Genomic DNA, 14,197 nt, shown 5'->3' with positions numbered 1-14,197 from the left:
AACGGTCCCCTTCAGGATACTTGGAGTTTGTTGTGCTCCAACAGTAGCAACAATAACACCTTGTCACCCACTTCAAATTTCAGTTCCTTCGCGTTCTTGTCGTAGTACTTGGCCTGACGTCCCCGTGCGTCACAGAGATTCTTCTGGGCCAAGTTGCAAACTTCCTACAGCTTGTTACGGAGATCAAGAACATACTGATACGTTGTTCGTACTTTTTCGAATCCTTTTCATCAGTCCATGACTGTTTCAACACAGCCATGGGTCCTCTCACTGTCCTCCCTTAAACTAATTTGAAAGGTGAAAATCCTAGACTAGCTTGGGGTACTTCGCGCTACGCGAAATGTATCGCGGGAAGGTATCGATCCCAGTCCTTGGGTCGACCTTCGCACAAGTTCTTCAGAGCTTGCTTCAATGTCCCATTGAAACGATCTACTAGACCATTGCACTGGTATTGACTTGATACAGGGTAGTAGTCAGGTGCCTAATGGAAAGTAACCGGTTCACTTCTTCCATCACCTGGCTAACAAACTGCGTCCCTTCGTCAGTTGGTATCTCTTCAGGAAGACCTACTCTGGACCAAACCCCTAACAAAGCCTCAGCCACCGTAACTGAATCAATATTTTTCAACGCAACGGCCTCTGAATATCGGTTTGAGTAATCAACAATCGTTAACACATAACGATTACCACTTTCCGACGCAGGCTTTATCGGACCTATCAAGTCCATCGCCACCCTCGAGAAAGGTTCATCAATCAGAGGGGTGGTTTCTATTGGCACTGGGCGATGTGAGGTCTTAGGTGCCACCCGCTGCCACTTGTCACACGACAGACAAAACATCCTTACATCCCCATACACACCTGGCCAGCAGAAGTCTCTCAGTAACCTATCTCTCGTCTTTGCCATGTCCATGTGACTACCAAGTAGACTCTCATGTACTAGCCTAAGCACTTCTCTCTTAGATCGAGGTACAATCACTTGCTAATACCTCTCTGATTCTTTCCGGACGTATCGATACAAGATACGCCGTTTCATCACGAACTCTTCCACACCGTCTGGCAAGTTCCTCACGGACTTCTCCTTTGCATACCTGCGTATCCTGTTAAGGATAGAAGCTTCCTCTTGAAGTCTCCTTAATTCACCAAATTGTCTATGGGCGACATCCAGGGGTGCAGTGACTTCGACCCTGACCTTCGCCTCATAGACCTCGTTTCTATGGACCCCACGTGTATAGGTGTACACGTCATAGGATTAGGATGTGGCAATACATACCGACATCCGAAAATTACTTCGTGCGTCAATCCGGACAAGCACGCTCTTGAATTCGTGATTTTCACATGTGGCGAATCAAGGTCGATGTAGACAACCGGGAGAGAATCTTTAGTCCTATTAGCAAATTGGACTTCCACTGTCTCACCTGTATAATCAGCAGACTTGACAAATTTGGTAACTACAGCCTGTGTCATAGAGCACGGTAGCGTTCTCTCCATTTACGGTAGCTGCTGTATTAGACCATTCTACTGGTTTACACCTTCTATCATTGCCTGATGTCAATGCATTTATCGTGGGACGATATTTCCTGCAGTCTTTGAGAATTAGGCAGGTTTGTTTCAGCCGTAGCATACTACTTCAGCTTTCTTACCAGGGGTACCTTTATCTACCCCTTGGGTCTTTCCTGGACCACAGAACTGATCACGGCTGGGATTATCAGCACCTATCTTCCCACCATTTTGACCATTCCGCCCATGAGGTGACAAACCGTTAGCTCTTCTAAAATCAGTGGGCTGGGTCGATCCCTGCCACCCCAGGTGGTTGGACGAGAGTGTGCACTCTCATATCGCTCAGCCATCACACTGATATCTTCTAAGGTCGAGGAATCACGCTCCGCTAAAAATACGATCAGGACTTTCCGATACGTACTGAGGACATGTTCTGTCAAGATCTCCTCCAGTATGCCTTCATAAGTGAGCACGGTGCCTGTCATTTTAATTCATTTATCGAAAAGCACGCGTACGCGAGTATGAAATTGCGCATGCGTCTTCGTTGTTCGCTTTGATGACTCTCTGAAAAGTTTGCAAAAATTTCAAGAGACATCTCGTAGTCCCTTAACAGCGCTTTCTGGAGAGTGTCGTAATCATCTATTTCAGTCGGTGCCATATTATGATAGGCATCCTTGGCAGCTCCTTGCAAAAATGCAGAGATATTAATGACCCACTGGTCTTTGGGTATATATGATGGATTAAAGCTAACGTTTCAAAAGTAGTCAAAAGTTATCGATGATTTCATCTCTGTCATTAAACATTGGCATTGTTATCTGGACGGTACGTCTATCCTTTGATCTTTTGCTTGTGGGTCCTGAATGTTCATTCAGTTATTGGCCCCTCCTAGATTCCGCTTCGATCCTTAGTCTCTCCATGGTTAATATATGTTCTCTCTCCCTGGCTCTTTATTCGGCCTGCAATCTGGCTAACTCGATTTCTCTTTCTTTTTCCTAGGCTTGTCTAATTCTTTCTTTTTCCTCGGCTTGTCTGATTCTTTCTTTTTCCTCGGCTTGTCTGATTCTTTCTTTTTCCTCGGCTTGTCTGATTCTTTCTTTTTCCTCGGTTGCCTATTTCTTTCTTTTTCATCGGCTTATTTAAGTCTTTTTTATTTCTTCTACCGCCTGCTGTTCTCTGTATTCCCAGAGACTCCGCTCTACAAATTTTGCTCATTAGGTCTCTTCAAAACCTTTTTCATCTTTACCAATAGACAAACTCTTTGACCAACTGCCTATCAGTTGTTATTCTAGTCTACTCGACTGTATCACCAACCAGTTTACTTAGCTTAAGTATTTACTAACTTTTACTGCCTTACAGGAAACAGCTTCCTTAAGAATACTTACCCGTATTCTATTCCAATAAAATCTTAACCTACGGACTTACTTAAATTACTCTAATGCAACCTAACAGCGTTTGGCAGTACAAAATTCTGAATTTCTCTCTAAATTCAGCTTGCTTGCACCAACAATGAGCAATTACTCCCTCGGGACTTCCTTAATTATCTCTTCTCGCAAGAGTAACTAAAGTCAATATTTTTTCTGAATTACTTTTAATTCAGACAACGACCACGCTATCAAAGCAGTTCAGGTACGGAAACTTAATTTCTTACAATGTCATAGCATACATTTAAGAAATATCAAACAATGGCATGCACTAACTACAGAATGCATAGATATTGACTTGATTCACTCTCGTAATTCCTTGCTCAAACAATAACCAATTTTATCACTGCTATGGTACTCAACTGCCTACTCAGTTCCTGTCACTCACAGGGTTCAAAATAATCCCGGACGATAGACTCCACTTTGTAACGTCGCATTCAAGATCTATATCTGATACAATTGTGTTTGTAAAGCCATTCTTTGTTTTAACTCTTATCTGTCCCTCCATGGTTTAGCGAGAGATGAGCGGATTTCAACTGTCAAGATCATACATTCACTCACATTGAGCAGATTGATTCCAGCACTGTCGACACCTAACCCTTTGTGAAAGGATATTATTCACGTGCATCGTACCACGTGATTAAATTTCTACCAATCACTATGAAGATGTTCTGTCTCTTTACTATCATTCTTACGCGTTAAAGAGATGTGCCTTTAAATTTGGCCATTATTAGAGATAAAATACCAAGGATTTATCATTCTGTTCTCTTGGTAGTAGATACTAGTCCCAAAAAATGTAAGACACGAGGTTATCAGCAAACCTGGACAGATCATAAACAGTTTCGTTTTCTACACATACTTTTGAACTGATCTCTACATAAACAAAGTAATGCACATGCAGCACTTAATCCTCAGCCCTAATGACAATGTTATAAAACAATGTAGCTACCAAGTAAGAACTGAATGCAAAGAGAAGAGGGTATGAAAAGAAGAAGGAGAAGAAGAAGAAGAAGAAGAAGACAATAATAATAATAACAACAATAATAATAACAAGAAGAAAATGGGGTATTCTAATAACAATAAGAAGAAGAAGATGGTGAGATATAAAATAATAATAATAATAGCAATAAGAAGAAAAAGATGAAGCAGAAGAAGAAGATTGTGTATAATATTAATTGCTTTAAGATGGGAATAATAATAATAATAATAATAATAATAATAAAGGCAACAACAACAAGAATAAAAAGAAGAGGAAGAGTGCGGGCACAGAAAGTCAAATTTTAAAATAAATTATGAAAAAATCCCGAACGTATGGGCCAGTTACGTGTACCAATAACATTTAATGCTTTGCTTGAGAATGTAAAATCTTTTGTATAAAAAATGTAAAAAAAATCGCTCTTCATGGGAAATAAATGGAATATATCATATTTAGTCTGATTCTTCTGTCAGTTTACTGGACAACATAATGTCTTACATCGGCTTTCATATTTCCTTTTTATCATACGAGTTATTGTTTTTTTAAGCTGTGCAAGATTTTAGCCAATAAGGTGCCGTTTTGCTTAATATGTTTGCATTCAACACTTGTATTTCCTTGTGATACGAGTGGCCCTTTTGTTTCACGTATATAAAATAAACTCGTAATGCATTAATAAGAAAAATAACTACGTCTAAGTTACAGATAGTGTTGTTGCCTGTATCAATTTGCTGTTTTGCTAAGCAATAACATACGTGCATCTCAAACCAGTTGTCTAAATATGCAATAGTTTAGGTTGCTATATGGACACTTTTGCTGACCATATGACATTTCTTTGCCATCAATAGACTGTGCTTGTGAAACATCTTACACATACAATGCAAAACAATGCAGTATCATTGAACCTGTCAATAAGTTTAAATATGATTGATAGACAAAATAGCGTTCTATACAATGATATGCAGCCGCACGTGAACATGCCGGACATGTCGGAGAATAACAATTCTACTATTGTTCAAAGAACACTATAATCGCGATGCTCTTTAGGACACTCTCTGACTGATATCAAGGCCGACTTGTATATAGTTTACGGATGCAATTTGCTCTGACATCTAACAATTTCGAGGAAGTTTCATCGTTTTGAAGACAGTTGCATAGGGCCTATCTGAGGAAGATGGCTCAAGTTCCGGAAGACCTCTGTCTGTAATTGTTGAGAGGGAAGTGCTTGGCTGCGATGAAAGGAACAATTGATGATGATCCTTGACAATGGAAGATATTCCAATTTTCACCAGCTGTAATTCGTCAGATCTCTTTTAATACTGGTATACTGAAGAATCATTGAGAGGTTTGTACAAGGTGAATAGTGCATTTGTTGACCACTGATTTATTGAAACAAAAATGCTCGTGTTGAAATCACCAAAGAAACTACTCGCCAGATATGAAAAGAGTGACCAGAGAGCTTTGAATGATATTGTTACAGGTGATGAAACATGGATTTACTTGTTTGGACCCAACTCAGGAGGAAAAATAATTTTGAATCGGAGAAAACGAAGAGGAGAGCAAACAACTGCACGACGGATTGTCAATCGAGTTTTATTCGTCATTCAGTTACCTGCATCTGACTATTAGTATCACTAGATACTCTTGTACTTCCAAGTGTTGCCAAAATAATTCGTACTGTTGGTTAATAGCATCTGACAGAATTAGTTTAACAGCAATGGAAGAATATTTTTCTAAAAAATTTGAAACCATGTACGCTTCTGAAACTTGTAGGAGGAATACATTTATTTAGCACATTCACATAAGATAATAAAAAGCTAAAACAACATTTTGGAGTTTTAATGATGTTTTTTTTTAATCAGAATTTTTTTCTGAAAGTTGATTTTGACTTGAATATGTATCACAACATTCCATTTGGACACCATCATGGCATACGTGACACAAGACAAACGTGTGATTAAAGGATCATAAATGTAATTATACTTGTAACATTCTCCACAATTTTGTGGCAGATAAACCGTTTTTGTAAATAAAAAAATCGGGATAATATTTTCAACTGTTTTGTCACGAAGTATGAAAACACGCTGTTAATATCATTAAAGTCATTAAAAGATTCTTCAGGAATTTCCGTATTTTCGTACATTCCTTTCTGACGGAAACTACCTTCGTACTGGTAAAGTGAAAAAGTACCGTTTTATGTACCACGGGGAAGAAATACTATTGTAAACCGGTATATCAGTAAGACAGCACATGTCTAATTAATATATATATATATATATATATATATATATATATATATATATATATATATATATATATATATATATATATATATATATATATATATATATATATATATATATATATATATATATATATATATATATATATATATATATATATATATATATATGTGTGTGTGTGTGTGTGTGTGTGTGTGTGTTTGTGTGTGTGTGTGTGTGTGTGTGTTTAGTGTGTACACTGTATCAGTGATATACAACGAGATGTATACATTTTTCATTAAAAGGAAACGAGTGGTATATCATTGATACAGCGTACATAATGTACATATATTTTATTTATATCACATACAAATACACATATTTGCACTTTTGATGGAGTTACGATATGCTCCTGGTAACTGTGTGTTGACCGAGTGAATGAACTCCACACATCCCTGCGAGTGTGCCCGCTACAAAACATAGTTCTACGATTTTTCTTGTTGTTCACAATCACAAATGCAATTTGATAAGTTGATTGTTTTCTTTCTGAGTTTCTATTTTTATTCACATTTATAAAATCAATACAAGATACACTCATGACTTAAATATGAAATAAGGTTTTTGCGAAGAAAGTAGTGCACGACAAACACGGTTAGCCTCTTGTACACTGAACCTGAACTGTCAGGCATTCATGCACTGGCGTATGGAAATTAGCGTGGAATAGAAACTAAGCGAAATGACGAACCTACAAGAGGTAATTAAAATATTTTAATATATTGACAGTTCATCTAAGTTATTATTCTGCTTTAATGAACTTTTCTAAAGACTATAACAGTCTCTCTCTCTCTCTCTCTCTCTCTCTCTCTCTCTCTCTCCTTTGGACGGTTTGACTAAACTTTACCATCATTCATAGGTCCAGAGGCATAGTTGTATGATACAAACGAAAATCCCAAACGCTCGTATTTTCATGAATTTTCGATCGTATCTAGCTACTATAATCCAGAGAGAGAAAGAGAGACGGGGCGACCATTTTGACATTTTTATATTTAATAATTTATAATCGAGCTTTAGAACATTATAATAAGTTTAAGAATCAACAACAACAAATCATTAAATACGCTACAGTATGTGTACCTCGTAAGCTCGTAACCGACAAATTTAACATACAGGCCTAGAGTCGTATGGCGATTTCAACTACGTATCATTAATATTGTTACTTGGTACAACTTCAGTTTTAATGTTTTCGTCCAGTGCCATATGTTTTTCTCTCTCACTCCAGAGTTTTACTTTTTTTTTTGACGCTTACGCACGAGGGTAGAGGAGAATGGAAAAAAAGGACTCCGATGAAATTGTGTACCATTTTAATTTCATGTAGAAAACAGGGACTATTAATACTTTTTATCGTCATTTATGACTAATAAATGAGTAGAAATCCATCATTGATCTATAGGCCTGCAGTTGAAAGAATGTTTATATATTTGTATTATTGCGCCATGGGCGGATCACAATTTGATATACCAATAGTATTGGTATATCAATTTGCTTTATACCAACACTTTAAATAGCATGTTATTTTTTAATGTATGCGGTATATATATATATATATATATATATATATATATATATATATATATATATATATATATATATATATATATATATATATATATATATATATATATATATATATATATATATATATATATGTGTGTGTGTGTGTGTGTGTGTGTGTGTGTGTGTGTGAAGTAAATGCTGGCCCAGAAGCAACTAAGGACTCCATGATGTGTTAGGCTGATTTACCGTCTTGATTTGGACATCGTACATAAGTGTTAAGGAAGGTGACTACACACAGTTTTTCGTAATTCCCAGATTCCTCAGATCTGGAAGCTTCAAACGCCATAGTATCGCTAAAAATGTCTCCAAGAAAATTGAGAGCTATACATGTATTTATATTATTTCTCAAGACATCTGCGGCATGAAGACATTATGATTCTCACAGAATTTTAACTGGAGAAACAAAATAAGTTAGGTTGTCGATAGGTACTTACTCTGTTTGCAGATTTCTGTATTTGTGTTTCTGAGCAGAACCGAACGTGTTGTAACGTACATACACCTGGTCCACATGCCATCTTAGCTGACGAATTTGCTATGAAATAACTGTATAACATGCCCGTGGAATTTCTTATTAACGCCTAAGATAATGTGAATCTTGAAATATTTTACAACGTTTTGGACCTTAACGATAACGCCCGATGTTATTTCAAAGATTGGTATCAGGCTTTAAGGCGTCCTCAGCGAGTTTTCAGGACGTTCCACTTGTTTTTGTTGAAGAAAAGTCTAGGTAATTCGTTACGAATAGTTGAATTTTACTGCATTGTCTTGTTCTTGTATTAAACAACAATTATATTTTGCCAATAATACAGAAACTAAGCTTTCTTACTTTTTCATCGATGAATACGTTCGGTAATCTGCAAATAAAAATATTTCGCTTGACTGACCATTTAGCAATATCGGACATCGTCATATATGATATTTCACGAGAAAATTATAATTGCTATGATCAACAACGAAATTCGAATATATCTTTTGCGTAAGCATTTCCCATCCCTTCATGGCTAATATAGGTGCATCGCTGATGTCATACGATCTATGTACATACGTTCGTACATTACCTCCAAACCTCTCACACCTCCTTTCCAAGCTATTCATTTATCTGTCTTCTTCTTGTGTTATAGTGCCGTCAAACACCAAACCTAAACAATCTATCCGTTACTTGTGTTACAGTGCCGTTCAACACCAAACCAAAACCATCTATCCTCTACTTGTGTTACAGTGCCGCTAAACACTAAACCAAAACTATCTATCCGTTACTTGTGTTACAGTGCCGTTAAACACCAAACCAAAACCATCTGTCCTCTACTTGTGTTACAGTGCCGTTAAACACCAAACCAAAACCATCTATCCTCTACTTATGTTACAGTGCCATTAAACACCCAACCAAGCCTATATTTCTTCTTATCCATTATTCGAAACAGCCCATTCTTACCCACTTTCCTAACAAACCACATATTGATCAATCTATTCTCTTTCCTACCGTTTAAACAATCCACGTACTTAGCTATGTATGTATGTGCCTTACAAATAATCTACTAACCTATTTACTGCCCTAGCGATTGATAGATACATTACTGCAAATTTAAAATAAAAATTTTCTTTCTTTCGTCAGTATTTTTCTATTACAAATTAATTGTTTACATATTTCAAAGTGGTTCACAGAAGATCAATGTTCTAGTAGTTAAGATAACAAATAGCAAAATCGAGGTTCTCTCACTAGGGTGGTATGTTTACACAGATGTTACTAACGAAGCTAATGAAGACAAATTCAAAGCGGTATGCAATGAAAGTAACGAACTATTGTCAGAAAGCACAGCGTAACGTTGACAAAACCCCATTTCTCACTAAATTTGATACTCACCGGGCCCAGCAGACAATAACGCTGTCGATTGGAAGTGACATTCAACCCACGTAAGCTGAATAAGTGGGTTGCCTTGTATGTATATTCACCTCATTTGGAGATCGTTCCGATAGTAGACAGTATGTTAAGTACAGTAGAAAACCTCACAGGGTCAAACCATTCTGAGTATATACACATGTAACACTGGAATGTATATCTTCATTGGGTGGCAAAATATTGTTTCACATGAATCGTCTTGTCTGGGCAAATAGCGAGAATTCAGCAATTAGACACAGAGAGAAACAAAACAAAGAGATCCAAATTTTTGTAGGATTAGAACCAGCGAATAGGAGTGGTTAGTGCTTCTGTGGAAAAAAAGCCTAATGTGTGTTGAATAGTGACATATTAAAAGGGAATTAAAATGGACAAAGGAAGTGGTAAACAGTTAGAAACTGTAATAGAGGAGATACAAGAAGAAAATGAATCAACACCCGTTTCACACCAAAGTGAAAACACAAAGGACTACATTTCAAACATCAAAACAAGAAATGCCATGAAACGTTTGGACTCAAGTAGCCTCTCGAAAAGAGTTAAAGAAAGTGACCGTAGAAAAACAGAAGATATGACTAGGATAAGCAAAGTTTCCTCAAGCAAACGAAACACAAGTATCATTCAAGACAAACAAAGGGACAATTTACCGCCGGACCAACAAAATCGAAATGCCTTGCAAGAAAAACAAAATGGAAATGTTAATGAACTCTTGGACACGATCATCGGAAAGGAAAATGATGTTGCTATTTTAGCTAGCGAATTGAAAAGGAGCAAAACTGAAGACATTCATATCTCAACTCCTAAAGTTAACGGAGATGTATATGATAACAGGATGGCGAAGATGTCGAATGAAATGAAGGAAAATAATGACGAACACTATACTAAATTCCAAAGACAAGCAACTGAACAAAGTTTACTCTCTTCTAAATTTAAGAGTTCAGTGGCTAGCTCACGGCTTAGATCATGGAAGAGAGGGAGAACTTCCTTTACTAGGTCATCGTCTTTTAGCCGCGATGAGCTAGAATATTTTCTTCCAAAAAGGAACTTCTTCAGTTCACACGACATAGTATTGCGTGATGCGGGTTACGAGGTGGAGGATACAGCTAAAGCTCGACAGAGAACTTTGTGGAAGTCCAAACTAAACGCAATTAGAGCGAAAATGGATCTAAACATTGCACAAGAGCACGAAAAATCAACAAATACTGCTGATTCAAACCAGCTTATGAAAAGTCAGGGTGCTTTTCTCTCTACAGGAAACTTGCCTGACTTTCCGAGTTTAGTAGATCAAGCCTCTGGTCAACAAGACGACCGTCTTCCAAAAGCAGCAAACACTACTTCTGCAAAAAAGCTTCAAAAGTTAAAAAAGAAATCCACTGATGATTTCGACGATGTGCGTGTAGATCACAGACCTTTGGTAGAATACTTAAAATTTATTCGAGAAAACCCCGAGGAATATATGTCGATGGTTCATTTTACTGGTTCAAGTCAAGACCATCAGCATACAGATCGGCTGGTGAGGACGGCTAGAGCATTTTTCCGCGGCCATAACGGCCCATTGAGGAACATGTCCGTGGTTCATCATGCTTTAAGTCAACTAAAACTAAAGAATGTCGACCCAAGTCCACCACCAACGGCCAACAAAGAGAAAGCGTCCTCTGGGACCAACCAAGAAGATGAAAAAACGGAGATTGAGAAACACAAACAAAAGCTGGATAAATGGCTTAGATCAATTAATACAATTCAGTTGATTAAAGCCAAAGAACTCGCTCTAAAGGAGATTGGAGAAGAGGACATCAATGCCTGCTGGTGGATTACTCTGCAGACGTGTTCCTACCTGAGGAAAACCATCATGCCGTCTGAAAGTGCCTCCTTTTAGCGGACGACCTCCTGAATGGAAAACTTAATGAAAATTTGATAAGTTGGATTCTAATTTAATGAAGCATATGTGAATGCAAATTTATTATGGCAGCTTCGTCAGAATATCCAACTTTTTCAGTCGGCTTCTTTGTGATTTTTCTTATGTTGCTATTGGTGAGAAAAATATGTCGATAGGTCAGTGATCTTCGTTTAGCTTTGATAAAGCAGATGATATCTATATACTGTATATTTGTAGGAAATTGCTGACATTATATTTCCTACAATGAAGTATACTTAATTCGAAATGATGGACATACGAACGAAAGCAAGCACAGCTCTGTTTTGAAGTAAACCTGCAATTAATTACACGTGATGCATTACATATTTTGGAAAGAGCATTCATTCTGCTCTCAGAAACAACGCCCGAAACAGTATTGCTCAAGACAAGACAGGTTGATGTTTTGCTCTCTTTTATAAATAACACTTTTCTTGCAAAAGAATGACTACTTAATTCTATTTCGCATCTCGTATTATTAACTTCATTATTATTATTATTAGTAGTAGTAGTAGTAGTAGTTGTTGTAGTTGTAGTGATAGTGCAAATGTGACAGAATAACACAGATTCAATGTCGGTACATGCTGTAGTTTTGTTATTCAATACCCTACCGGAATCTATTTATACAGTTGCATTTATTATGTAAAACAGAGAAGGGGGATTCATAAGAAAATTGATGAAAGAGAACAGCTATAAATCACGAATAAAATGAGGGCGTAAACCTTTTCAGCAATTTTAAAATAGGACTACTTAACAAAGATACAAATGTTTACCTTGAGAATCTCATATATAACTACCAAGGGCTGAAATCTTCCCAATTAAGTGGCCAAACGATGCATAGAACATTTTGGATACAAAAACAAATTCCACGGGTTTCGAATTACTAGACAACCCGCAAGATTGTCAGATCCGCTGAAAATATATACATTTGGTGAATACTCCGTTGGAAAATCCTAGAGTGTGACCACTTATGTACAAAGAAGTAAAATTATAGATTTTATAAACGGGTTTTAATCGGTCTCGGCGTATTTACCATTGTAATCGTTTCCTGCCTTTGATACATTGAACATGCTCTGTGCAGACGAATATCAAAAGCAGCAATACACGTTTATGTAGAAATATTCTGCAGGGAATGCCATCAAATAATGTCGCCATTTAAGTCAAAATTATTGGACTTATGCGCCTTTTTAAGATGATGTACTGGCAGCATTTCAGCAATATTTGATAAATACGAAACTAGTTTGTTGAAAGGCCCCTCTCGAAATATACGATTTATAAGAATAGGCTTAAACAAATATTTCTCTCTCTCTCTCTCTCTCTCTCTCTCTCTCACACACACACACACACATAATGACAAAGAAGGTTTACGTACCATTACATGTCACAGACCAGCTATTATTGTCATCGAAAGATTTATGTTGCAATCTAAAAATATATACTTGTAAAAGTAAAATAATATTAAGTGTTCTAGTTTAAACTAAGTCTATTCATATAGGTCCATATTGTACCTTGTAGCACGCAAAACCTACAATTACTTCATTGTAACTATTTTATTCCCGGTTTCGTCTGATATTCATATTTATTCATGTTTCAATTTTCTGAACTTAACACCTAGTATAAACATAAAGGCAGAAGGTTTTAAGTTGAGAAATAATTGGCAGGTATGTATTTCGCGAATGGTAAGTGTTTCCCAAAGTCGAGATTCAAAACGTAATGTATAGAAGTAGTTTATCAGTTCAATAGATCTTTGTATTCTCGTACAAGTTCTTTCACACGTTGCCAGACGGAACGGGCCTATTCTTTCGGTCCTATAATTAAAAAGTCCCTTGAAACATGGATGGCATTGTGAAAGAAACTGATACGTGAATATTGAAATAAATATAAGCGCTTTTGATCTGTGAAACCAGTAAATAAGGTACATCCTATATAGCATAAATTATATATCACTTACTGTTACAATATTATTTTTTATTGTTCTCTTTGTTAATCAATTCATGTAGTATACGTATAAGTATAGCCCCTCTCTCTCTCTCTCTCCTCTCCCTCTCTCTCTCTCTCTCTCCTCTCCCTCTTTCTCTCATTTAAGTTTGCTTTTGATTGTTTACATATTCGATATTATGGCTTATTTCAGGGGTGAGTGCAGTTTTAGTTCAAAACTAAAATGAGAAAAAAAAGCCATCACTGAAAGTGTAAATAAAGCGGTCCTTTTTTCAAATTAATACTGTTATAGGAATTAGTTTGGTGGGTGCATGGGCACATTTTGGACTTCGTATTTGTTATATATAATGTCAACTTCTTTTAAACTCTTCAAAAATAAATTTTGCTCGGATCACGTATTGAATAATGCCAAAATGAAGTTATCATGGTGGTCATTTTATTGTCAGTGTCGTTACTCTAAAGGATATAGCATTTTATTAACGGGTCCTCGCCAGCGTGGGTGTGTGAGAAAACTTGCTAGTAGCTTTCCATGTGTGAATAGCTGGAAAATGATGTTAAATCCACCCACCCAAAAAGGGTAATGCGTTTCACATCCTTTCATAACACAAAAACCCCAAAATTATTTCCTGAAAGACATTATTCAGTCTACATCATTAATATTCTATAAATAATCCGCTAGACAAAGTCTGTGTATCGCACGTACCATCATAAAATAATGTTAAGACATGTA

At 36.7% G+C, this 14,197-nt stretch overlaps 1 protein-coding gene across 1 annotated transcript; it reads left to right on the top strand.

The window, feature by feature from the left end:
- Positions 1–9,526: 9,526 nt before the first annotated feature.
- Positions 9,527–13,479, top strand: LOC149804604 (uncharacterized). The gene has a single exon (XM_089932887.1). It carries the CDS (start codon positions 9,988–9,990, stop codon positions 11,491–11,493), a length of 1,506 nt encoding a protein of 501 aa, XP_089789013.1. The 5' UTR covers positions 9,527–9,987; the 3' UTR covers positions 11,494–13,479.
- The last annotated feature ends 718 nt before the right edge of the window (positions 13,480–14,197 follow it).

Source organism: Sinohyriopsis cumingii, chromosome 2 (assembly GCF_028554795.1).
Source record: "Sinohyriopsis cumingii isolate HCF-2022 chromosome 2, ASM2855479v2, whole genome shotgun sequence".
Lineage (NCBI taxonomy): Eukaryota > Metazoa > Mollusca > Bivalvia > Unionida > Unionidae > Sinohyriopsis > Sinohyriopsis cumingii.
Note: the sequence above shows the minus strand (reverse complement) of the source record. Positions and strands in the feature narration are given on the sequence as shown.